The 27,578-nt window shown below is 38.0% G+C and overlaps 1 protein-coding gene across 1 annotated transcript in view; it reads right to left on the bottom strand.

Moving 5' to 3' along the window:
* Nucleotides 1–801: 801 nt before the first annotated feature.
* LOC137639847 (gamma-tubulin complex component 3 homolog) overlaps nt 802–27,578 on the bottom strand; it is a 166,309-nt gene continuing 139,532 nt past the window's right edge. The window contains exons 15-17 of the mRNA XM_068372104.1: nt 16,838–16,963; nt 12,615–12,746; nt 802–12,091 (exon numbers count right to left, since the gene is read on the bottom strand). Of these exons, the coding sequence (XP_068228205.1) occupies nt 11,918–12,091; nt 12,615–12,746; nt 16,838–16,963 (432 nt within the window). The 3' untranslated portion in view covers nt 802–11,917. The remainder of the gene's footprint in view (nt 12,092–12,614; nt 12,747–16,837; nt 16,964–27,578) is intronic.

Here is a 27,578-nt window from a genome sequence, read left to right as displayed (position 1 = left end):
CCTTGTGTACCTAATATTAAGCTAATACTGTTGTGTCCCCATACCCTGGCGAGGTGGTATTGGTAAAGTCTTGGTTACAACAGCTTTTCCTATGAAAGACTTGGAATAACTTTACCTAGACAGTCACACTTCTAAATATCTCAACACACAGCTTGCGTAGGCCGCGGACCTTGCGTAGCATTTACCGAGGCGCAGGGACTCCTTATTTTGAATACTAACATACTCAGATAAGGAGCCCCCTGGTAAAGCCAAAAGCCAGATTGGCAGGGAAGTCCACCCTTCCTAATGGGTAAGTCGCCCCTGAATAGATAGCGTAGGTTTGTATTTCAGTTACGGAACAAATGACAAATTTTCAGATAATTTGTATTTTTCTTAACGATACAAACCTTGACTATTTATACAAACTTGCCCACCAGCCCTATCCCCCTTGAAGTCCTACCTCCAAGCAAAGTGAGCTAAATCACCGGTGTGTGATTGGGAGTGGTAGCAAGCTACCCCCCGCTAACTAGCGGTGTGGGTAGTTAACCCTCAATATTTTTTAATGGTTCGTCACTTCAGCTTCGCAGAAAGTAATACCCCTAAATAAATAGCTAAGGTTTTTATCGTTAGGAAAAATACAAATTATCTACAAATTTATCATATTTCAAATTCTTTCTTCTACTGAGGTTGATTATCATAAGCTTCCTTTCAAAGTGTATTCCAAACAAGAAATATATTGTGCAATGACAAATAATAATAAAATATTTATTGAAATGGAGAAAAAACAAATGTTTTTCAATTCTAAAAAAAAAAACTAAGATCTCAGTATCAATATTTTATTTACATATATTACAATGAAGAACTTATTACAAAAACTAGATCACTGGACTTTAGAAAAGTACAACATTCTATATAAGAAATATATTAACACTTCAAAAGCTCCACTCCAACTTGTAAGTAGCAGTATCTTGTGCCTATGACAAAGTCATTTCCAGGCTTTTTCTGCGAAACATTGTCAAAACCAGAAACTTCATTAAATGTGAAAAAAAAAAATGTTGGTATGCACAAAAACTCCAGACATACAGTATGAACTTGAGCATAGACCAAAATAATGAGTAATTGCTTAAAGGTCATGGAATGATTGCTTAAAAAATATTTTACAACAATATTTTCAGTACCTTGCATTTAAAATGTTAAAACTTAAAATTCCTCTACTAATAATTTATTTACTGTATTTGTAAACAAAAGCGTATACAATAAAAAATATCAGACTATACAAAACATCAACTTTCTGTACTACTATCCCTAAAAGCAGCTGATATGGTATTGTTTTGTTTTGACTAGGTTATGCAAATTAATATACTCATCTCATTCAAAATATAGAGATAAATTGTGTAAAATATATTGATAGAATAAAAGGAGTAAAGAAACAAAACTTAGAATTAAACAAAACTGGAAAGAATTTGTAGAAAGTGCAGGATATATTACAATTTAAGGGATAAAGCCACCAAAGCTACCTTTAATGGCTTTAACCACAACCTAATCTCAAGCCCAGGTCTTAAGTTTTGGTAGCTTTGATACAGCTTCATCTCACTTCTAATAATCATCCTTTACTGTTTTGGTCAATATTCCTTTCTCGTCCTAATATTTTCAGTATAATTCTGCTTTATTTTTATCTTTTCACAGTACACTACCGTGTATCCTTTACTTCTAGTTTTTTAGTCTACACTACACTTTTGTTTGCCAATACAATTCAAAAGTCTTAAAAGTAGATTATTTTCTCTTTACATTCAACTACTATCCCATGTTACAACCCTCATTGCTTTGATGGTGCAAAAATCTAAACTAACTATATAACGCGAATCCGTGAAAGAAATTCTTCATATATTCTTATTAGTGCTATAGTTATTTAAACAAAAATAAGCTATGTGCACGTTTTGACACATCTTGTAAACCATTGTATATATTTCTGTAGAAAAAAATATATCTAGTGCCGAAAGAAACACTACACACATCCTTACATGAAGTGTCTCGAAATGAGTCTACCTTCATGTCACTGATTATCCAAAGCTATGCCAAGTGTAACAAAATAAAAAATTTCACACCAAAACTTTATTAAATTGGCATATCCTACCATTTTCTCATGTAACTCAAAACTCACATGATTATCAATTCCTGTCTAAAACTACTTTTTCAATACCATTTCTAGCTTATATCAAGTATCAACTCCATCATGCTACTCTCATCTATGTAGAAGTTCATCAGTGGACTTACCCATTTACATTCATAATGAAATATGATCACTTATTTTCTTATTCAACATAAAAGTTCATAACTATCACATTGCTCTTTTCATGAGTACACCCACTTGTAATCTTTACTTTCACTAATACTGTTGGGTTTTCCTTTAGCTTCAACTGAATGTAGATTAGAATTAAATTTGTCTTTTGATAAAAAATACAGAAAAATATTTGGCATAGTATTGCTGATTATATAAACAAAATTAATATTGTACTAGAATATAAGTTTGGACACAACCTGAAATAGCCCTAAAGGCTAAATAACTCAGACATATGGCAACAATTCGTGTTTTCTCTCGTTATGATGCATTCATTCTCATTTAATCACAATTGAAACAAAAATGAAAAACTGAAAATGAACCCAAATTTGGGGCAAGCTACAAAATATACTTGAGAGATAAACACACAAAATCTACCATTACAAGAGCACCACACAATTGAACTGCCGTATGATTTCAACTTAAAAAAGAAATTAATCAGTTTATATATTAATCAGTATAGAATATCCAAGTCCCTTTTAAATGAAAAAAAACTTGAATACATTTCAAGTGCAAACTGGCTGTAAGGAATGCTTTAATGTTACTACCTTGGTTTTGACTATTTCTAACACTGAAAGATGAGTTTTAATACTGGATATTTCAGAGAATTACTTCTGTTAATTTGAGAAAAATCTAAAATGGAGATTAAACTGGAAGCTAGCACCTATTTCAGGATGTGAAAATGAAACCACTAAGATTTATGAAGTTTTCCTTCTGTTTAAAATCTACACATTGTAAACTATTATTCCCCATGTCACCTTAGACACAATTATTGCAACAAATGACAATTTTTTTTTGTTATTGAAATTCAGTCAAATGTAGTAACCAATATTTTTTTCTAAATCACAAGGTCCAGTTTTGATGAAAGGCGAGTCATTAGGAGAAAGGTCTAAGCTGTATGTTAGAGGGTCCAAAATATCTTATGAATAACTTTTAACTTGTTTTGTTAAAGGGTTGTTGTTTGCCATGGGGATAGCCACTGTCCTCATTCAAGTTTTGCACAACATGCATCAGTATTTATCATGACCCCTTGGGGCATTAACTCTACCAGAGATGAAGGAAGCAATAATAATATTCATGAAAGTTACCAGCAGAGGTGCACAAGTGAATGAAAAAAAAATTATTACATGGTACCCTGTGGAAAAAAAAAATATTCTGCAATAAATACTTTAAATAATTTCTTCACCTGATGGAATCCAAAAATTTTGTCACACGGTACACTGTACGAAGGGAAAATAGTCTACAATGAGTAGTTGTACTATTTTTTTTTTATATAAACCTGACTATTATTTTTCAGTTTCAGAAATACCCTTGTAAAATAATGTAGTAAAAGCTGCAATAGTACAAAATTACAGTGGTAAATACTGTAACAACAATTATGTACAAATTACTATAACAGTCAATGCTTTATTTAATGTTATTTTCATACTGCATAAAATATAAGCATGACAAATGACAAAAATCAAATTGAACATACATATTCCTATTTAGGACATCAATTTAGTTCCTGTAAATCTTTAAAAGAAATTTGGCAAAATATTGTCACTGTTACACATTTTGAGCATAATTAGTGCAAAAACAAACCTTAATGGTGCTGAGAGAATCCCAAGTTATGGGTTGAAACATTAACTTAATTCATACAAAATCACACTTTGGCAATTGGATAGTTCTACTATTAAATGACAAAAAGCCAGCAACATTTATTTCTCATCAGACCCCGTCCTCACTTATCACAGCTGCAAGCAGGTCTTTTATATAATTACTATTTGGCCACTGTTCCATAGAACCACGGGAGTGACCCTCTCATTAAGCAGACTCGTAACCCTTATCAGGACAATAGCTCTTATATTACGTAAGAAATAAAAAATTTCAGAGTTGCTTCCAATTTCTCTTTCTCCTTTACCAACCTTTACTGTGGTTTTCCCTGGTAATTATAATCTTAACACCTTTAAAGATGTTAATAGTTTATTTATTTCTTGATTCACCATTGTTGACACACATGTCTAGTCTATCAATAAAGATCAATTCTTAAAATATAAAATAATTGGATAATCAGAATATTTTAATACAGCTTTTCTAAGGGGGTTTTTTCCAAAGCTCATAACTGTACTCTTATTTTGATTGAAAATTAAACACATTTAATGGTCACAGTAGTACTGTGCAATGTACTCTAAATTCTGGGATTAGGTCATTTGGTTTGCTCATTCTGGAATTATGTAAACTCACTGAACATTAAATCCAAATTTGAATTAAAATAATCAATTTATAAATAAATTAGATTTAATGTAATCAATTTATAAATAAATTAGATTTAATGTAATCAATTTATGAGTGAAATCAATTCAAAGACAAAATTAAATTACTTTAATATTGTGCTCTTTCACATAATTAAGACTCAATTTTTCAGTTATTAAGGATGAAAGGTTTAAAAAATGGTAGAGGAATTGCTGATTGGAATGCCAAATAATATTCAATTTGACCTTAGTAGCTGCAGCTTTGGCACTATGAACATTTTAATTTCCTTTAATGCTTTCATAATTGGGGATTCAACATACTTAAACAATTAACATGGGTTTGTATGCTACTGCTCAGCAGAATTATTCTTGAATTGTGAATATCAACCAAGTCATTGAGTCTCTCCACTTCACTCCATCAAGCTCCCCTTTTTTGGATATTTTAACCAAACAGGGCTAAGGACATAAAATTGTTCATCTCCATAAGTGGAAAAAAATGTGTGTATACATTACACATACAACTTCCATTAGAATGTCCTATTATGACAACTGTTATTCTAGTCTTTTTAAAACTGTTTTAGCAGCTTTCAACAATTAGGCAGTGACAAAAATAACGCCAATGTAAAACCACTCGATGGTAATCCTTCTAATGCCCCTTTTTATATGTGAAGTTTGAGCTGTTTTCAATTAAAGAGCAACCCCATAGCAATATGTAACTAAATACAGAGCTTTAACTTCTCATTTTACAGTCACCTGTAGTAAGACTACAGTACAATATTTCATCGAGCCTGACTTGGAAAAATCAAAATATATTCATAAGAAATATTCAGACAGCCTTAAGATCACTTTAACAAGGAAGGATACATACATTATATGCAATACTCGTGTATACAGTGCATGAAGGTCTACATCTAGGAATATAAAAACTTTTTCTACCTAGTGATAATACAGTACATATAAAAAAGCAATAAATAACTCCACGGTTCAGAAAGCTTCGTTACTTGTAGCAGATTCACATATTAAAAATAGCTATATTATTATTATAAAACACTAATAGTTCATCAAAAATTTCTTACTGTAACAAAAGAGGCTCTGCAATCCACAGAACTTTGTATATGAGATTCCCTTAATTTACCATCACATAACATGAATAAAAAATCTAGAAGTCTCTTTACTAAATAAATATTCCAAAACAATATCGCACCAATGTTACTATCTTAAGTTTTCCAAATCATATCATTAATGTTATGTTGGAGCTTACTCTCCTTTGTTTAGAATACTCAAACAACAAAAGGTCCATGATCAACTGAATTATATCAACTCCTACATTTAGTGAAATAAACATTCCTAAAACCTCGTAAAGTATGAGTTAATTTAAAAATGAAAACTTCAATACATAATCTATTTTACTCAACCAATGCTTTTGAAAAATGACTTCACCCTACCGTACAAAATAATGTGAGCAAATAAAATTACTTCCAATACCTATATGGGCATTAAAGACTTGTAAATAAAATAAACTCTACTTTTCAGTCTTTTCTGTTAAATCATATGTTACAAAATAGATGCATTTTTATTACACATAAATTTACAGTTCACAGCAATAGCAGATATGAATTTAATTAAGTTTTGTTATTTAAAGAAAAAAAAAACTGACATCTTCCTTACAACAGGTTTTACTTCTCCCTTTGAAATGAAACTGGTAGTTGGTGATGGATACAATCTGGTAAAATTATTTTCTATAAGCCAAAGCAAGCCCACAGTAAGTTGTTATGGATTTGAAAAAAACTTTGATTTTGAGCCGGGTGTTATAGAGGATGGAAAGTATAATTTTAAAGTAAATCAATGGTCTATACAAAACAAATCAAACATAAGTCATATTTAAAAACTACTGTACAAGTACAAATATCAGTCTTTTTATGTTTATGTATGTATATGTTTATTGGGGAGTAGCAATATTCTATAAATATTTTGTCATATACACAGACATTGGGCTTAAAATCCCCCTTGTTACTGTTAAAGGTAACAAATGCCTACGGGCTGTAAAGTTACATAGCCCGTGTCTGGCCAAAAGGGTGAAGTAATCCGAGATAAAAAAAGTAATGAATGAATATTGACTAATATTCAATCTTATACTGTACAGTGAACCCTCGTTTATCGCGGTAGATAGGTTCCAGACCCGGACGCGATAGGTGAAAATTCGTGAAGTAGTGACACCATATTTACCTATTTATTTAACATGTACAGTATATTCAGACTTTTAAAACCTTCCCTTGTACGTAGTACTGTTAACAAACTACCCTTTAATGTACAGAACACTTAATGCATGTACTACAGTACCCTAAACAAAAACAGGTACAAATATTAAAGGCGATTTTATATCATGCGTTTCCTAAACACGCCAAAAACCACGATAAAAAATGGCAACCAATGTTTTGTTTACGTTTCTCTGATCACAATGAAGAAACACTGATCACAATGAAGAAACAAACGCATTTACTGTACACATCTGTGTATAGGTTAGTTTTTGCATCGATTATATTGATTATTCAGTACAATATGTTGATTTTGTTATTACCAATATGTATATGTATATGGGTTATGAAAAAAATCCGCGAAGTGGTGAATCCGCGATGGTCGAACCGCGAAGTAGCGAGGGTTCACTGTACAGTAGAACCTCGGTATTCTAAATTCTCAAAGCCCGAACAAATAATTTTTTCCACCAAAGTTCGAGTGAAAAATGCCCCTGTTTTCGAACAAATATTCGGTACTTGATACGTGCGAGACAAAGCCCGCTAAGCTGAACGCCATCAGTTACACGTTGGCTGCTGTTGTGGACGAACGCAAACATTCACTCTATACGCTCTGCTTCATTTTTCGTATTCCACTGCGCTATATCTTTGTTTTGCATCCTTTATATATCTATTTTAATTCATTAGCACTTAAACATGGGTCTAAAGAAGAATAAGAATGAAAGTGGTCAAGTAAAAAAGGAGAACAGTGTGACCAATTACTGAACTGAAAAAGGAAATCATTGCCAAGCACAAAAATGGAATGTGGTTTGGATCTTGCTCTCGAATACTCTATGGCTAAGTCAATGATATCGACTATCTTAAAAAATAAAGGGATTTTGACGAAGGAAAAATCTATTTCTGGGCGAGGGACCTGTGTCGCCCAGTGAAATGCTCCTTAAAGCACCATTTCTAAGGTATAAATACTGCTAAAAATACCAGAGAAAAAGTTGCATGAAATGCCAGGAATAAACCCAGCTCACTCACTCTAATAGAGAGTGTCGTTATAGTAACTGGGGCGTGTTAGAACCACTACCAGAGGTCCCTTACCAATTAGTCCTCTCCTTCCTCAATATCCCCCGATACTACGAGGTGCCGTTCTGCATCCAACTACTGCCCTCTACTATGACTACCACCCCCCCCACCCCTACCACTACCCACGCTTCTACCCTCATTCCTTATCTAGCAACAGTGAGATTCGGAAGTGTTGTTTTCGTAGCTTTGTGTTTCGGTGTTGTTAAAGATGTCAGACGTTTTGGAGATCCCTGCTCCCAAGTTGAGTCTTGAGGAAGTGGAAAAGTTATTATTTAATTTCATAACTGAAAAGTTACAAGGTGATAGCATCAGTGGGGCATTTATTTGCAAAAAAGCGCTAGAAATCTATGAAGATTTAGTGAAGAAAGCCCCTTGTACAAGTGCTACCAGTGATTATGTATTCAAGGCTAGTAGGGGGTGTTTTGAAAAGTTTAAGAACAGAAGTGGAATACACAGCGTAATAAGACATGGAAAGGCAGCAAGTCCAGATAAGGAAGCAGCCAATAATTTTGTCGCCGAGTTTTGTGAACTTCTAACCAAAGAAGGTTATACGCCTCAACAGGTATTCAACGCCAACAAAACTGAGTTGTTTTGGAAAAAAAAAAATTGAAGAGAACCTTTATTTAGAGAAAAAAAAAAAGACAGAGCATTACCAGGGCAAGAGCCAATGAAAGATAGACTTTCTCTTCTGCTGTGCAGTAATGCAAGTGAAGATTTTAAGATTAAGCCATTGTTAGTTTATCATACCGACAGCCCAAGGGTGTTAAAAAAGAACATTATAACATTATAAAGAATAGATTGCCTGTCATGTGGCGTGCTAATTCAAATGCCAGGGTGACCCGTCAATTTTTTACTGAGTGATTGCATTAAGTTTTTGCACTGAGTGTGAAAGCCTATTTGCAAGAAAAGAACTTACCACTAAAATGCTCACCCTCCAAGCTTGGATGAGGATTAAGTTGATGAGTTGGACTTTATTCAAGGTAAATATCTGCCACCTAACACAACTCCTTTGCAACAACCAATGGATCAACAGGTTATTTCTAATTTTAAGAAATTACCTACTAAAGCCTTGTTTCAGAAGTGTTTCGAAGTCACTAATGACACTCGGCTAACTTTGAAAGAATTTTGGAGAAACCAAGTATATATTCTTAATTGCGTTAACCTTACTGATAATGCATGGAACCAAGTCATCTATCGCACTATGAATTGTATACCAGAGCAAGATTTTGAGGGCTTCAGTGACAAAATTGTGAATGACATTGTTTCCTTTGGGACAAAACATAGACTTGGAGGTCGACAATAACGACGAGCTATTGGAAGACCACAGTAACGAGATTACTACAGAGAAGTTGGAACACCTTCAAAATGAACAGCATAAGACTTTGGCTGATGATATGTCTTCTGGGGAGGAGGAAGGGAAGGAGGATATCCCAGGTTCAATTATTAAAGAAATATGTGCTAAGTGGGAGAAGGAGGTTCAAGCTTTTGTTGAAAAAATCCATCCTGATACCGTAGTAACCAATAGGATTGTAAACCTTTTCAACAATAATGTAATGTCACATTACCATAAAATTCTGCAAAGACGGTAAAAGCAACTAACATTGGATCAGTTTTTAATTAGAGAGAAACCTGCCCCAAAGCGACAGAGAAGGGAAGAAACCCCGGAACATCAATTACCAGAGGTTTTTATAGAGAAGGATTCCCACTCCCGGCAATAACTCCTACCTTTCTTTCCACACCGCCATCCACTTACGCCATCATATCGCAACCAAACAGGTAAGTTTTCTCATGTTAAGATGACTTCTAATGTTTCTATTTTTATTGAGATTTTAGTGTGAGTTATTATATTTGTTTGTGTTAAAACTACATAACTGCATCACTGTTTTAAGCTAATATGTCATGCTACTAGCTAATTATTCACTTCTAAATTATTTGTAATGGGGATTTATGATTCAGTATTCGACCATCTTTTTGGAACGAAGTACTTTCGCATACCGATGTATTACTGTACTACTAAATTACCAAAATTTATTTTTCTCACCATGGCTATATTTACCAATATATTTAAAAGATTACACTCTATGTTATACTGACATGAACTAACCCCATTACAAAAAAGCTCTGTGAAATATAAGGAAATTACCAAGACAAGAAATCATTATTATTCCAGTGGCTTGTCAGCAATATCACAAATTGTTAATACTGTACAACTTGTTTAGTCACAATCCAAGGTTCAGTGGATTTCAATGTAAATGTAGCGGACCCATGATCAGGAAATGAAAAACTGCTACTGTATAGTGCTTTAAAATATAATCTGAGAGCTTACTTATGTACAATTGAATTTCATCATTTGACTTCTGATGGCCTACATGCCTAGGAGACAAGAAAGTACCTGTGATTTTTCTTCACATAGTACATTAATAGCTAAATTTGGACCATCCTTGCTGTTAAGGGGTATATCAAGTGGGCCACCAAATCAAAATACTTGTGACCTACATTCTCTGAACACAGGCATAAGGTCATGTGGGCCACTCTTCAACTTGCTATGCAAGATCAATTTTAAAATGATAACTTTGAAGGGCTTCATACATTTTCTCTGAAAATTACTGTCAGTGAATACGAGCCCAGACTTAAAACAAATTGGTTTTAATGCTGCCTTTACTTTGGCTAATCATGAGGTTCTTAGATACAAACTTTTAATAAGGGTTTCATTGACACATTCTCAATTCCCTTGAAATATTTGCACTTTTCAGTCTAGTAATGGGCCACAATATATTGAGGGTATTTCTATTGTTTATACTGTACTCTTTATTGTACAGTATTACTCTATGTAGCCAGCACATGGGAAATAAAAATTAAAGTATTTTGAAAAAATTACCATCAAATGTTAAATTAATGGCCAGAGTACATTATGAAGCTTGTACTACAGTATGAATGAGGCATTGGCTAAGGAGATGTAGTGTCCACAGGCCGAAAAAAAAGACCGTTTGAACTTGTAACAAGAGGTGTCATGGGATAAGTTGGTAAAATAAAAAAATTAATAAATAAAACAGTAAGAAGGACAGACTTGTACAAAGGCAATATAGTTTTAAAGGGGCATAATGCAAAACTTGACAAAATAATGAATTCCTACAATTACTTGATACAACTGAAGACGACCATAAAAATGACAAAAATAAATAGCATGACAAAAATATTAAGAAAATGGGCTACAAGAAGTCAGGGATATGGGACTAATAGTGTTACGTTACCATCCGCACACAAATGAGGACAGATCTTGATCACTTATCTGTACTTGACTTTCAAATGATTGCACCACTAGACAACCAGTATCAATTCAAATTATACTCTGTCTCATACATATACAATTGAAAGCCATGGTATAAATAAGCAAGCTTGTATTAGTGTATGACCAGAATCACGCACAAAAAAATATTCAACTTTTAAATTCACTCTTGCATGAAATTTTAGCCACAAAGCTAGACTCCTCATTGTAATATGAAACCAAGCACCAAGCATTGTTTCCTTTGGTTGAAAAATATGGCTATTACAGTAGATTTTGAGCATCTTGGGAATGCAGACAATGAGTATGGTACATTAGCAGTAAGAGAGAAAACCTTGAAATTAAATAAACCCTTTCCACCAAATATTCCAAACTTTTGTCAACAACCTCGAATGTGCTATGAATGAACTTGGAAGCATGAAGCCCATCTTGAAGATGATAAAACATTAAGCATGAAAGAAATTATGCAAACTACCACTACAGTATGTACTAAAAGCAAATGTTGAATGCCTTCAAACTTTCATTAAACAAAAATCAACATTTTGACATGGGACTTGTGCATCAGGTAAACATTGTCAGATCATACACTATAAAAAAATCTTTTGATACACTTTACCTTTTTTCTTATTAGGTAATTCATTCTTGTCCTAAACCTTACACAACCATATGTTTGTGTACAATTTTAGTAGTATTTTGAAATATAAAATTATCAATATAGTATTCCTCCCACAAACAAAAATGTTTTGTCACAAACTTGTTACTGCGTAAAAGATGTGCCCAAACTTTTTCTCTTGTGCTGATAAGTCAATCTCTGATTAAGATGGTGATCTCGCTGATGATAATATAAGTTGAAATCAAGTCGTGTGCTAAGAAGATGAAGGTTTTGGTCATCGTGCTGTGTCAACATCAGCAAAAAGGTCTTAACAACAGTCTGAAAGACAACAAAAAAGGGATTTTTTTCTATACTACTATAACTGCTGGCCACACTGCAACAATAATTAGAATAACTGAATCCAACAAGCCAAAAGGATACAAGAGAAAATAGACCTTTTGAAAAAGAAATACAGAAGTAAAGAATAAACTAAATAGGAGAAAAACAAAGGAAAGCAAATAAGAGGATTATAAATCTATATGACAATGGTGAGCTCTTTCACACTAAACCTTTGAAGCTTTGCCAGTTAACTACTTGACTAAGAAGTTTATTTCATAATTTGGTTACAACTGTAATAGAATTTCTAAAAGAAAAACTTAAGAGTCTCACAAAAGAAAAGCCAAAACTGGTAGAATCAACTTTACATCTTAAATTTATAGTGACTGATCACAGAATTAGGAAAAATTTATAATTGAACAACAGTACCAAAGATTAATAGAAAGATATGGAGTGAAAAAAATTAAGGGGACTCACCCACCATTTAAAAATGAATTTCACAACTTTTTGCATGTAAATTACTTACCTGATAGGTTCGAGTACAAATCTCAAGGTCCGTTACAAAGTTACGAATAACTTTGGAAAATTCCTTCCTTCGCTTCTTCTCTAATTCCTGATGCTCTCCAGAAATACCAAATTCACCAGCTTCTGTTCTAACCTAGAAAATTAAATATTCATTGGAACCATGGCTTAATAAGCTCAGTACTTACAGTACTTATTACATTTATGAACATGAAACAGTTCCCAGGAGAAATGTTAAATATGAAGGCCCTGGAAATATGAAATGTTGAAAACATGTTCCACAGTAACCATTACTATATTCAATACTTTACATAGTGTAAATGATAATGTCAATTCAAGGTAATGTACAATTACATTTTACATTGTATAGGAAATGCAGCAGAGTTGGTTTACAAAGTTCAGTATTTTGAAATGTCACGTGATTCTATGTAATTTTGTAAAATTAAAACTAAAAAATAATATACTTGAACAATTTACTTATTTTCCTGAGTGTCAACAAGAAATAAGGTACCTTTCATTCACTAATACAAATTAAGCATTGTAATGTAGGTAAGCCAAACTGGCCATGTCTGAATACTATCACAGAGGTTTTGAGGTGAAGTCAATATTATGTTTCAAATGTAATAGATGGTATCCCAAGAAATTGCAAACTAGAAATGAATGCTTACAATGAGAGCAAAGATCTGAAAACTGAATCATAGTCCTTGTGAGAAAATAACCTAAAAAGGTAGGTAATTTCATAAGACCAAACTATCTCAAACTTTAAAACCCTAATTTTATCTAAAAGTTGCCGAATGCCAAACCTCTCAATGACCTTATCATGTAATATGATTTTTTTTCTCAACATACTCAGGCCTTGAATCTTACCATTAAATAATCAAACCTATTGACAGTTTTTTCCACTTTCTTTTTCAGTACTTATGTCTCTGCTTCCTTATTGACACACCAGAAGTTTAGATCAGTTTACTAAGGGGTACTTTTGTTCACCAGTAGTCCAAAAATAATTTTCACTTTACCCAAGCTATTGTAACTTGATTTCTTACTGCTCTCTAATATATACTTTAGATTAAACATTAGAATAACAAAAACAATACTACAAATTTTTAAAACAATTTGTATTTTTCCTAGCTAGCATGTCCCCGAGGGTATGCTATTTATAAACAGGCTTCAGAAGTGGTAGTAAGTTCATGGAGTGAATTAACATGGCTGCCTTGCGGAGAAATATTCTCATGCGTCAAAATGGTGGTGCATGGAGTGACGTCATTACAAGTGGACATGATGACTCACTTGGACTTGTTGGCCCGACCTACCCACATAGAAATTTCCTAACGCACAGGAATGGTGGTGCCTGGAGTGATAGCATCACGCAAAGGAACATTGGCACGTAGAGACTTGTTAAGCTGAACATTCTGCCTGGCTAAACCGTGAATAGATAATATTCGGGGGGAATCAATGAGGGTTTCGTTACGCTCGATATCTTAGCGCAAATAAGCTTAGAAGAAGAAAACGATTGTTTAGAACGGCTTTGCGTTACCAAGTCTTGTGGTGCAGACCACCCTTGTAATAACAGGATGAGGAGTCCTGGAGTGCGTATTGGGAACTCTCTTAGAGGTAATCGATGCCGAGGACCCCTGGGTATACGAGGCAGGCCTAGCTCGTGGGAACAAGCTGGAGACTGGTAATAAGGGTCTTTCAACAAGGCTACTTCAGTACGAGGGGAAATAACAGTCTTAACTAGGGTTCAATGAACAGGAACGCAGAAAGACTTTCAACACTTCAAAGAGCAGAAAGATCTTCTCTGGATAATCAGACATGTAAGAATCCCCACTGAAGATAATTGTGGGAGGTGAGGGAGATCTATTTGTAACATGGTTACTAGGAACTGGGGGTACTGAGATCGGATCTGGCTCCGTTACATTATCGACACTCGGTTATAATGCATTAACAAAATTACCATGGCCGTTGTCATCCGTGACTGAAGCTTCAGTGGGTTACTGACATGAAGAACTTGGTTGGGGATAACTTTAGCCGCAGAAATGAACTTTTGCTTCTTGCCACAGCTGGCAGAGGATGAAGAAGGAAAGCAATCTCGCTTAGTTCATTTCTTGCGACAAGAATATCTCTCCCAATGGTAGAATGGCCACTCACTATCGTATTCGGATGGTGATTCCACTGAACATCCCTTGCCACGCCAAGAGGGGGACAAACATAATGCGGATCAACATCTACCCAACTCACGAAGGAGCCACAGGGACATCCATCACGGTCGAGACATTGACGCATGATATTAGGCTTACTAGCCATAAAGCAATCACTCGTAACTCACAGATAATGATAGTAACGCAAGTAACAGTGAATAATAAAAAACACAAGACACAAGCATGATAAGGGTATGCGTGGTGAATGCGGCTGTCTAGATCGTAAAGAGAGGTAGGGATACGTCCTCTTAACACAACGACCAGGTGTGGTGTGAAGAGCATCAAACGACATCACCTTGCACTGTGATTGCTTGGTAACTGTATTGTGATGCAATCAAATGCCTTTTTCTTTTGATTGTCTAGTTATTGAAAACGAGACTAGAAGTAACCCATTTAAATGCCTCAGAAGTTTGTATCCACATAGGAATATATCATCCCTAGGGCTTATCCCTGTCCATTTTCTGTGTTCCTTTTCATAAAAGATGAGTTCTTTCAGCAAATTCAACAAGCATATCTCCTTTCTCACTTCTTGTGCCTATTCCAAATTTACCTACTGCTGATATTCCTCTCCTCTGGTGACCTACTTTAGCATTGAAATTGCCCTAAACAAATGTAAATTGAGTCATGTTTTTTCATATATATCTCCAGATCTTCATAAAAAGTTTCTATTTTTTCTTCTGTATGGGATGTTGTTGGAAGGATCTTCAGTTTATAATTTTTTTTTTTTTTTTTTTTTTTTTGGTTTGATCATTTCCTGCAATTTTACCACAAGCACTCTCCTACAAAATTCTTCTACAGTATGTTACCAGCAAGATTCTTATTATAGGAAAACCCACTCCATTTACTTTGTTCCTTTCATGCTCTGAAGCAAAATATATGGCCCTCTTTTAACTCTACAAGATTCCCCATTTCTAATTTCTTTTTCAATCCATCATATGACTATTTACTTTAGCTCTTCTTGTAACACAGCAAGATCTTCCTTAGACAGGGCCCTGACATTGTATGTTGCAAGGTTCAGTTTCTAATGGTGGCCTATTAGCTAATTACAATGAAATATTCTAATTAAATGTTTCCTACCAAAAAGCCGAGTGGTCTTAAATGGCGTGTAATAAAAAAAATGTATCACTTCCAGTTTTTTAAGTCTTATGCAGCTCTATGACCGTGTGTGTATTTATGTATGTATACATTATCTAATTCCAATAAAATATTCAAACTGAATGTTTCCTGTTAAAAATCTGAGGTCTTAAAATGGCATGAAATAACAAAAAAATTTATCACTTTCAACTTTTTAAGTTGTAGGTTCATTATTTGGATTTAATTCAAAGCGGAAGATGGAATTTTGAAAGAGGATTGACGTGTGCATTTTTCATCAACAAATATAGGAATACAGTTACTTACAAGTGCTACATGACACTTGTAATATCATTCTTCTTGGTAGTTCCCATGTCTACCATTAAAATTCAAACTGAATAAATGAGAACTTGCTTTTATGGCTTGTCAAGGATAATTGCATAGTTGGAAAACATTAGATCCTGAATTTTTCTACATCTTGACATTTAATCAACCTTCTTAAATCATCATACATACATAAACCAAGGCCCACAACAAATATTTTAGTTCTATAACAATCACCAACTGGGTTGTCAGCAACCACTCTGGTTGTCTTGTACTTAATAGCTTTGTCTGCAGCATTTTCTTTAATAGTATGGAATAACTCTCTTGTTAAATCTACTTTTTATTGTTTTCTTAAATAAAATGTTTATGTCATACAAAACTTTCAAGTATATCAAGACTAGTATTTTCTGTATAAAAGGGATAATAAAAACTTTTTTATGATTAACTACACATTCCACAGGGTAAATCCATTACCATATATCATGTGCTTGGAAATACAGTTGGGTTAGCTAAAATAGAAATTGAATAGTTTAAAACCATTCGGGCTAAAAAAATTATATAGTATTGCAAGCCAAAAATTCCCTTACCACATCTTAGAAAAAATCTTAAACTCAACAATACTTAATTACATTACCTTTATATCATCTTTGAAACTTTTCCTTGCGTTGACTTCTGCCACTACAGCTGACGATAGCCTTTCTTGTAGACATTTCAGTTTTTCTATCAAGTTATACACAGAGCGAAGATGTGTCCGTAGGTGCTGTCAATTAATACAAAACATTTTCAACAGGGTTCACTATTAAAATTGATTCAATACATACTAGATAAGTCTTAATCAATTCAAATAAAAAACTCACAAAATACACAAAATGTTTTAAAGACAGAAGCATGTTAAAGTTTTAGCTACAAAAAGAAGTTAGTAAATTATCCTTCGCCACCAAAATAACAACTAGCACACACTCAAGTTGGAGTTCCCCTCACTTCTCTACAGTTTTTCGATAAAAAGAATTCCTGCTATTAAAACTAATAGTTTTCATAGATATTAATGCTATGATACTGTTATAGACTTCTCCAACCACATTATTTATCCAATGTAGTGTTTGTAACATTACAGTAATTATCAAAAAGCCATAGTAATTCTCACAGCTAAACCATGGAAAGACCCCAATAAACCTTGATAATTCCAGACCATTTCCTTTGATCCATCCATCCATATACCAAGGCACTTCCCCCTATTTTGGGGGGTAGCCGACACCAACAATGAAACAAAACAAAAAGGGGACCTCTACTCTCTATGTTCCTTCAGCCTAATCAGGGACTCAACCGAGTTCAGCTGGTACTGCTAGGGTGCCACAGCCCAACCTCCCACATTTCCACCACAGATGAAGCTTCATAATGCCGACTCCCCTACTGCTGCTACCTCCGCGGTCATCTAAGGCACCGGAGGAAGCAGCAGGGCCTACTGGAACTGCGTCACAATCGCTCGCCATTCATTCCTATTTCTAGCACGCTCTCTTGCCTCTCTCACATCTATCCTCCTATAACCCAGAGCTTTCTTCACACCATCCATCCACCCAAACCTTGGCCTTCCTCTTGTACTTCTCCCATCAACTCTTGCATTCATCACCTTCTTTAGCAGACAACCATTTTCCATTCTCTCAACATGGCCAAACCACCTCAACACATTCATATCCACTCTAGCCGCTAACTCATTTCTTACACCCGTTCTCTCCCTCACCACTTCGTTCCTAACCCTATCTACTCGAGATACACCAGCCATACTCCTTAGACACTTCATCTCAAACACATTCAATTTCTGTCTCTCCATCACTTTCATTCCCCACGACTCCGATCCATACATCACAGTTGGTACAATCACTTTCTCATATAGAACTCTCTTTACATTCATGCCCAACCCTCTATTTTTTACTACTCCCTTAACTGCCCCCAACACTTTGCAACCTTCATTCACTCTCTGACGTACATCTGCTTCCACTCCACCATTTGCTGCAACAATAGACCCCAAGTACTTAAACTGATCCACCTCCTCAAGTAACTCTCCATTCAACATGACATTCAACCTTGCACCACCTTCCCTTCTCGTACATCTCATAACCTTACTCTTACCCACATTAACTCTCAACTTCCTTCTCTCACACACCCTTCCAAATTCTGTCACTAGTCGGTCAAGCTTCTCTTCTGTGTCTGCTACCAGTACAGTATCATCCGCAAACAACAACTGATTTACCTCCCATTCATGGTCATTCTCGCCTACCAGTTTTAATCCTCGTCCAAGCACTCGAGCATTCACCTCTCTCACCACTCCATCAACATACAAGTTAAACAACCACGGCGACATCACACATCCCTGTCTCAGCCCCACTCTCACCGGAAACCAATCACTCACTTCATTTCCTATTCTAACACATGCTTTACTACCTTTGTATAAACTTTTCACTGCTTGCAACAACCTTCCACCAACTCCATATAACCTCATCACATTCCACATTGCTTCCCTATCAACTCTATCATATGCTTTCTCCAGATCCATAAACGCAACATACCCCTCCTTACCTTTTGCTAAATATTTCTCGCATATCTGCCTAACTGTAAAAATCTGATTCATACAACCCCTACCTCTTCTAAACCCACCCTGTACTTCCAAGAATGCATTCTCTGTTTTATCCTTAATCCTATTAATCAATACTCTACCATACACTTTTCCAACTACACTCAACAAACTAATACCTCTTGAATTACAACACTCATGCACATCTCCCTTACCCTTATATAGTGGTACAATACATGCACAAACCCAATCTACTGGTACCATTGACAACACAAAACACATATTAAACAATCTCACCAACCATTCAAGTACAGTCACACCCCCTTCCTTCAACATCTCAGCTTTCACACCGTCCATACCAGATGCTTTTCCTACTCTCGTTTCATCTAGTGCTCTCCTCACTTCATCTATTGTTATCTCTCTCTCATTCTCATCTCCCATCACTGGCACCTCAACACCTGGGACAGCAATTATATCTGCCTCCCTATTATCCTCAACATTCAGTAAACTTTCAAAATACTCCGCCCACCTTTTCCTTGCCTCCTCTCCTTTTAACAACCTTCCATTTCCATCTTTCACTGTCTCTTCAATTCTTGCGCCAGCCTTCCTTACTCTCTTCACTTCTTTCCAAAACTTCTTCTTATTCTCTTCATATGACTGACCCAATCCCTGACCCCACCTTAGGTCAGCTGCCCTCTTTGCCTCACGTACCTTGCGCTTTACTTCCACCTTTTTCTCTCTATATTTTTCATACTTCTCTATACTATTACTCTGCAGCCATTCTTCAAAAGCCCTCTTTTTCTCTTCCACTTTCACCTTCACTCCTTCATTCCACCATTCACTGCCCTTCCTCATGCTGCCTCCAACAACCTTCTTGCCACATACATCACTTGCAATCCCAACAAAATTTTCTTTTACTAACTTCCACTCCTCCTCTAAATTACCAGTTTCTCTTACTCTCACCTCATCATATGCCATTTTCAACCTTTCCTGATATTTACTTTTTACCCCCGGTTTTATTAGCTCTTCAATCCTCACTACCTCCCTTTTACATCCACCTACTCTATTCCCCCACTCTTTTGCTACAACTAATTTTCCTTCCACCAAAAAATGATCAGACATACCGTTAGCCATACCCCTAAACACGTGCACGTCTTTCAATCTTCCAAACATTCTTTTAGTTACCAACACATAATCCATTAATGCCCTTTCTACTACTCTTCCATTTGCCACTCTTACCCATGTATACTTGTTTTTATCTTTCTTTTTAAAGAAGCTAGCACTTATTACCATCTCTTGTTCAACACACATGTCTACCAGTCTCTCACCACTCTCATTTTCACCTGGTACGCCATACTTACCAATGACACCTTCTACCTCTCCAGCACCCACTCTAGCATTTAAGTCACCCATAACAACTACATAATTCCTTCTACCCAGTCCTTCTACACACCTAGTTAAATCATTCCAGAACTCATTCCGCTCTTCTTCACTTTTCTCACTACCTGGCCCATACGCACTGACAAACGCCCAACATTCCCTACCCAACCTAACCCTTACCCACATTAACCTAGATGATATCTCCTTCCATTCCACTACTTTACCTGTCATCCATTCACTCAGCAATAACGCCACACCCTCTCTCGCTCTTCCCCTTTCAATCCCAGACACTCTACCAGACATTTCACCAAACATCACTTCACCCTTTCCTTTCATCTTTGTCTCACACAAGGCCAATACATCCATCCTTCTACTTCTAAACATACTTCCAATCTCACATCTTTTACTCTCTATCGTACTACATCCACGCACATTTAAACACCCCAAAACTAGAGTGCGGGGAGCAGTCACTCTCCCCCCAGCTCCATCTCCTTGTCGATGTCTCCTTTGATAAACTTTGTAAAATGTTATTTTCATTAGTAAAATAAATTTTTGAATATACTTACCCGATAATCATGTAGCTGTCAACTCTGTTGCCGACAGAAATCTACGGTAGGGATACGCCAGCGATCGCTATACAGGTGGGGGTGAACACCACAGCGCCATCTGTGGTCAGGTACTCTAGTACTTCTTGTCAACACCACCTCAATTTTTTCCTCGGTCCACTGGTTCTCTATGGGGAGGAAGGGTGGGTCAATTAAATCATGATTATCGGGTAAGTATATTCAAAAATTTATTTTACTAATGAAAATAACATTTTTCAATATTAATCTTACCCGATAATCATGTAGCTGATTCACACCCAGGGTGGTGGGTGGAGACCAGCATACATGTTAACACAGAAGCTAAGTATCCCGTATTTTATTTTATTAGTTATTCAAAAATAACATAAAATAAATAAGTACCTGGTAAGGAAGACGACTTGAACCATTACTCTGCCTTTATTAAGTACGTCTTTCTTACTGAGCGTAGCGGTCCTCTTAGGATGCTGAACGACTCTTAGGTGCTGAAGTATAAAGGGCTGCAACCCATACTAAAGGACCTCATCACAACCTTTAACCTCGGCGCTTCTCAAGAAAGAATTGACCACCCGCCAAATCAACAAGGATGTGGAAGGCTTCTTAGCCAACCGTACAACCCATAAAAAGTATTCAAGAGAAAGGTTAAAAAGGTTATGGGATTATGGGAATGTAGTGGCTGAGCCCCCGCCTACTACTGCATTCGTTGCTACGAATGGTCCCAGGGTGTAGCAGTTCTCGTAAAGAGACTGGACATCTTTGAGATAGAATGATGCGAACACTGACTTGCTTCTCCAATAGGTTGCATCCATAACACTCTGCAGAGAACGGTTCTGTTTGAGGGCCACTGAAGTAGCCACAGCTCTCACTTCATGTGTCCTTACCTTCAGCAAAGCAAGGTCTTCTTCCTTCAGATGAGAATGTGCTTCCCTAATCAGGAGCCTGAATAGGTAAGAAACTGAGTTCTTAGACCTTGGAAGAGAAGGCTTCTTGATAGCCCACCATAAGGCTTCTGATTGTCCTCGTAAAGGTTATGACCTTTTTAGATAGTACCTAAGAGCTCTAACTGGGCAAAGTACTCTCTCCAGTTCGTCCCCCACCAAGTTGGACAGGCTTGGGATCTCGAACGACTTAGGCCAAGGACGTGAAGGAAGCTCGTTTTAGCAAAAAACCGAGCTGCAAGGAACATGTAGCCGTTTCAGATGTGAAAACTATGTTCCTGCTGAAGGCGTGGATCTCACTTACTCTTTTAGCTGTTGTCAAGCACACGAGGAAAAGAGTTTTTAATGTGAGGTCCTTAAAAGAGGCTGATTGGAGAGGTTCAAATCTTGATGACATAAGGAACCTTAGGACCACGTCTAGATTCCAGCCTGGAGTGGACAACCGACGTTCCTTTGAGGTCTTAAAAGACCTAAGGAGGTCCTGTAGATCTTTGTTGGTGGAAAGATCCAAGCCTCTGTGGCGGAAGACCGCTGCCAACATACTTCTGTAACCCTTAATCGTAGGAGCTGAAAGGGATCTTACGTTCCTTAGATGTAACAGGAAGTCAGCAATCTGGGTTACAGTGGTACTGGATGAGGAAACTGCATTGGCTTTGTACCAGCTTCGGAAGACTTCCCCTTTAGACTGATAGACTCTGAGAGTGGATGTCCTCCTTGCTCTGGCAATCGCTCTGGTTGCCTCCTTCGAAAAGCCCCTAGCTCTTGAGAGTCTTTCGAAAGTCTGAAGGCAGTCAGACGAAGAGCGTGGAGGTTTGGATGTACCTTCTTTACGTGAGGTAGACGTAGAAGGTCCACTCCTAGAGGAAGAGTCCTGGGAATGTCGACCAGCCATTGCAGTACCTCTATGAACCATTCTCTCGCGGGCCAGAGCGGAGCCAACCAACGTCAGCCGTGTCCCTTTGCGAGAGGCGAACTTCTGAAGTACCCTGTTGACAATCTTGAACGGCGGGAATGCATACAGGTCGAGATGGGACCAATCCAGCAGAAAAGCATCCACGTGAACTGCTGCTGGGTCTGGAATCGGAGAACAATACAACGGGAGCCTCTAGGTTATCGAGGTAGCGAACAGATCTATGGTTGGCTGACCCCACAGGGCCCAAAGTCTGCTGCAAACATTCTTGTGAAGGGTCCACTCTGTGGGGATGACCTGACCCTTCCGGCTAAGGCGATCTGCCATGACATTCATATCGCCCTGAATGAACCTCGTTACCAGCGTGAGCTTTCGATCTTTTAACCAGATGAGGAGGTCCCTTGCGATCTAGAACAACTTCCACAAATGAGTCCCTCCCTGCTTGGAGATGTAAGCCAAGGCTGTGGTGTTGTCAGAGTCCACCTCCACCACCTTGTTAAGCTGGAGGGACTTGAAGTTTATCAAGGTCAGATGAACCGCCAACAGCTCCTTGCAATAGATGTGAAGTGTCCTTAGCTCCTGATTCCATGTTCCCGAGCATTCCTGTCCGTCCAAAGTCGCACCCCAGCCCGTGTCTGATGCGTCAGAGAAGAGACGGCGGTCGGGCTTCTGAACAGCCAAAGGTAGACTTCCTTGAGAAGAAAGCTGTTCTTTCACCACGTGAGAGTAGACCTCCTCTCTTCGGAAACAGGAACTGAGATCGTCTCTAGCGTCATGTCCTTTATCCAGTGAGCCGCTAGATGATACTGAAGGGGGGGAGGTGGGGTCTCCCTAACTCGATGAACAGTGCCAGCGATGAAAGTGTCCCTGTTAGACTCATCCACTACCTGACTGAGCATCGGTTCCTTCTCAGCATGCTCTGGATGCAATCTAGGGCTTAGTATATCTTTGAGGCCGACGGAAAAGCCCGAAAAGCTCGACTCTGAAGATCCATACCCAGGTAGACAATGGTCTGGGATGGGACGAGCTGGGACTCCTCAAAATTGACCAGGAGGCCCAGTTCCTTGGTCAGATCCATAGTCCATCTGAGAATCTCCAGACAGCGACGACTTGTGGGAGCTCTTAAAAGCTAGTCGTCTGATGGAGCCGGACACAAGATCATGGTACTGCTGCACAGTCTGTGAACTGTCAACCATGGGGAAGCGAGGAAGTACAGTGACAACCCGAAGCTGTCTAGACTGTCTGGGTCGTACAGACAACTCCTTATCGGGTTGCTGAGGTTGCCGCACTGCGTCACAACAAGACACTTCTGCTGGTTGTTGAACGTCTTCCCAGTGACACACTGACTCCGTAAACAAAAAATCCTCTAACAAGGACTAAGCTTGGACTGCATGTCTTGCAACACAGCTCAAGGTCTATGGGAGCAGGTGTGGTAACAGACGGGGTTAGCGACTGAAGTGGAACCATTACCCTCCCTGGAAGCATGCTATGCTTAAATAAAAGTCCATAGGAGGCTAAGCAGCTAAAGGCTCCTCTCCAAATGACAGAGTCCTCAAGGGAAAATCAGAAGGAGGGAGAATAGCACTTTCTCATCTACAGGAACCATATCCGAGAAAAGCTAAGTTCTCTCAGTGAGGGTTTCATTGGTGCAAAAGCAGCAGACTAGAAGGCAACGTTATGAAACTGCTTGACAGTCTAGTGAGTTGGCAACAACCAAAGATGTGTGACTGAGAAGCATGCGGTAAGGTATGCAGAGCATGCTGTATGTAGAGCATGCTGTAAGGTAAGCAGAGCATGTTGCATGGCGTGCGGCTTATGCTGCATGGCGTGCGGCTTATGCTGCATGGGATGAGGCTCATGCTGCATGGGATAAGGCTCATGCTGCATGGTATGAGACTCATGCTGCATGGGATGAGGCTCAAGCTGCAAGGGATGAGGCTTATGCCGCATGCGTTGAGGAGGATGCCGCATAGTATGAGGCTCCTGCCTCATGGGTTGAGGCGGTTGCCGCATAGCATGAGGCTTTTGCCTCATGGTTTGAGGAGGATGCCGCATAGCATGAGGCTCCTCATAAGCATGAGGCTGCCTGATGGGTAGAGGAGGATTTTTTAAAGAAATCTGAACCTGACACTAATCTAGCTGTCCGAGGATTTACCTGGTGAGACATCAGTCTCTTTACCAGCGAGTTTTACCAGATTTCCCCGGGCCACCACGTGACACAATTGGTAGTAATTCATTCAAATTACCCCTAATGAGTCAATATGGATAAATATCAACACAACATCGTGTTCAAATAGAAATAAATTTCTACCTCATACTTGGGATCGAACGCTAGCCCCTTCTAATGAAAGGCCAGGTCGAAACCAACCATGCCACGAGAGCCCATTCAAGAGTTGAGGTTCTTGCCTCAAGAGTGGAGGTGGCTGCCGCAAGAGGTTGCTGCATAGCGCTGGTATCTGGCAACTCCCAATGCGGCAGCTCACGCGTGGAGGTAGGTTGAGGAACCTCAACATCATATGTCTGGCAGGGTGGACTGCGCAGAGGTGGAGTTGAGGTTGCTGCCTCGAGGATGGTGGAGGTTGTCGCACCGCAAGAGGTAGCTGCCTCGAGGATGGAGGAGGTAGTCGCAACGCAAGAGGCTCCTACCTCAAGGGTAGAGGAGGTTGCTGCAAAGCATAAGGCTCCTGCCTCAAGTGTTGAGGAGGTTGCCGCGTGGCAAGAGGCTCCTGCCTCAAGGAAAGGGGAGGTTGCTGCACAGAGCTGGTATCTGGCAACTCCCAATGCGGCAGCTCACGCATGGAGGTAGCTTGAGGAACCTCAACATCATACGTCTGGCAGGCTGGACTGCGTAGAGGTGGAGGAGCGCTCGCAGGAGGAGGTGTGTTAACCTTCTCTGCCTGAAACTCCTGCATCAACACCGCAAGCTGAGACTGCATTGTCAGCAGCATAGACCACTAGAGTTTAAGAAAGACAACACCAAACGGAGCTACTGTCCGTTGAAACTGAGGGTCTAAAACAGCTGGTGCGGCAACAGACGGAGTTACTGTCTGTTGCGATACCACCTTGCCTCTCTGGGAGGTGTGCAGTTGTCGTACTGCAGCAAGTCCGAACTGACCCAGTGCTAATGGCACCACCTAGGAGTTGGACTTGCGCGGAAGGGACCGACTTGCACTTAAAAGCTGCAAGATTTGGTCCATGGTTTCTGCGAGAAACCTCTTCCGCAGACGAGGAATAAATGGGCTCTCTCGTCTTTGTGTGGGTGGGGTGATCACGTCGGCTACGTGAGTTGGTTACACCCGAAACCACGGAGGGAAACGTCTGTTCGTCGATCAAGGCCTGCTGAACCCATAAGTCCTTCGACATTACTTCTCCCCTGGGCTTGGGAGCTTGTAAGAGGTCCCAGACTAGGCGAACAACTGGCACGAACAGACGAACCATCGAACGCAACACTGTAACACTATGCGCTTATCACTTTATCACTTTTGATTTTCTGTTTGCACTTATTTCACTGAACTCGAAACTTTAAGTGGTTTGTACCTGAAACACGCAATTCTATCCTTCATTAAAAGTTAGTAATTGCGAAAACAGTATTACAATGTAACAGAAAAACATAATGAAAGATAAATAATTCAGTGGCTGGAAAAGAGATTAAACACTAGATCAAATAAACTACGTTTAAAATCTCTCACCGCATAAAGTCTGAGAACAAGAATAAAACTCTAGAAACGTTTACCTTCTTCCCCTAAAGAGACTAGGGAGAAGAGCAAAAACGATAACAACGTTACCCGCTTGAACGAAACGTTTACCCTCCTCTCTCTCCCTCCGTCTCTATCTCTCTCTCTCTTGACTTAGCACCTGAGAGAAGAGCCCAATTATATATATCGTTAAAACATATTATTGTTAAAGGAAAAAAACTGAAAGGTTTCCCAAATAAAAAGTTCCTTTATTAGAATAGAACCATTTAAGCTAAGAAAGAATGAACAAAACGCTAGAATCGGTTTACTCTTACTGCAACGTGACACCGTGATAGACTCTCTCTCTATCGTAACGATAGAGCGCAAGTTGAACGTTCTGAACGTCAACAACTGCAGAGACAAAACAAAACGTTAGTTCAACTTTGAAAACAGTACAAGACTATCAAAGAAATTCTTTCAAAAACATTAAAATGGCATAATATGTTAACAGGTAAAAACGAAATGACGGGCTCAAAGTTAATTAACTTCGGTTCCAAGAAAAGACCGCCTACTATTAGGAAAGGTCGAATATAAACAAATATAAAAATTTTAATAAGTTTATAATAAAAGGAAGTTAATCAAAGAGGCCTATAAAAGGCGGAGAGATATAAAATAAATCTATAACTTTGTTAAGCAAAATTAAGAGAGTCTATACTCTCTTCGACACCAACACTTCCGTCTAAGGGAAGGGTCGGCCATTTAAAAGTGAAAGAGAGTTCATACTCTCTTCGTACCAAAATTAAATCAAAAATTAAATCAAATTAATTCCAAAAACTTGCTAAGCTAATGATATAGCTTCCTGAATAGCGAAGGCTAAACTCTAGAGCAAATACATCACCAAATCGTGAGCAATAACTCCAGAATCAACAGCGTATCCATGTAGGTCTAGCCGGAGGCACGACAGAGGAAAAATTGAGGTGGTGTTGACAAGAAGTACTAGAGTACCTGACCACAGATGGCGCTGTGGTGTTCACCCCCACCTGTATAGCGATCGCTGGCGTATCCCTACCGTAGATTTCTGTCGGCAACAGAGTTGACAGCTACATGATTATCGGGTAAGATTAATATTGAAAAATATTGTACAAAGCAGTGTAAAAGTGGTGATTACCAGGCTCAATATCTAATTTCATAAACATCAGTTTATATCCACAATTCTATTTTGATCCTAACATAAAATCCTTGAAATTTAATTTTCATAATAAAATTAATATCAATAATACTTACAGTCTATTAAATTTCTTATTTCTGATCTAGATATTAATC

The sequence above is a fragment of the Palaemon carinicauda genome, chromosome 4 (assembly GCF_036898095.1).
Source record: "Palaemon carinicauda isolate YSFRI2023 chromosome 4, ASM3689809v2, whole genome shotgun sequence".
Classification (NCBI taxonomy): domain Eukaryota; kingdom Metazoa; phylum Arthropoda; class Malacostraca; order Decapoda; family Palaemonidae; genus Palaemon; species Palaemon carinicauda.
This window is presented reverse-complemented; position numbering and strand designations above follow the sequence as displayed.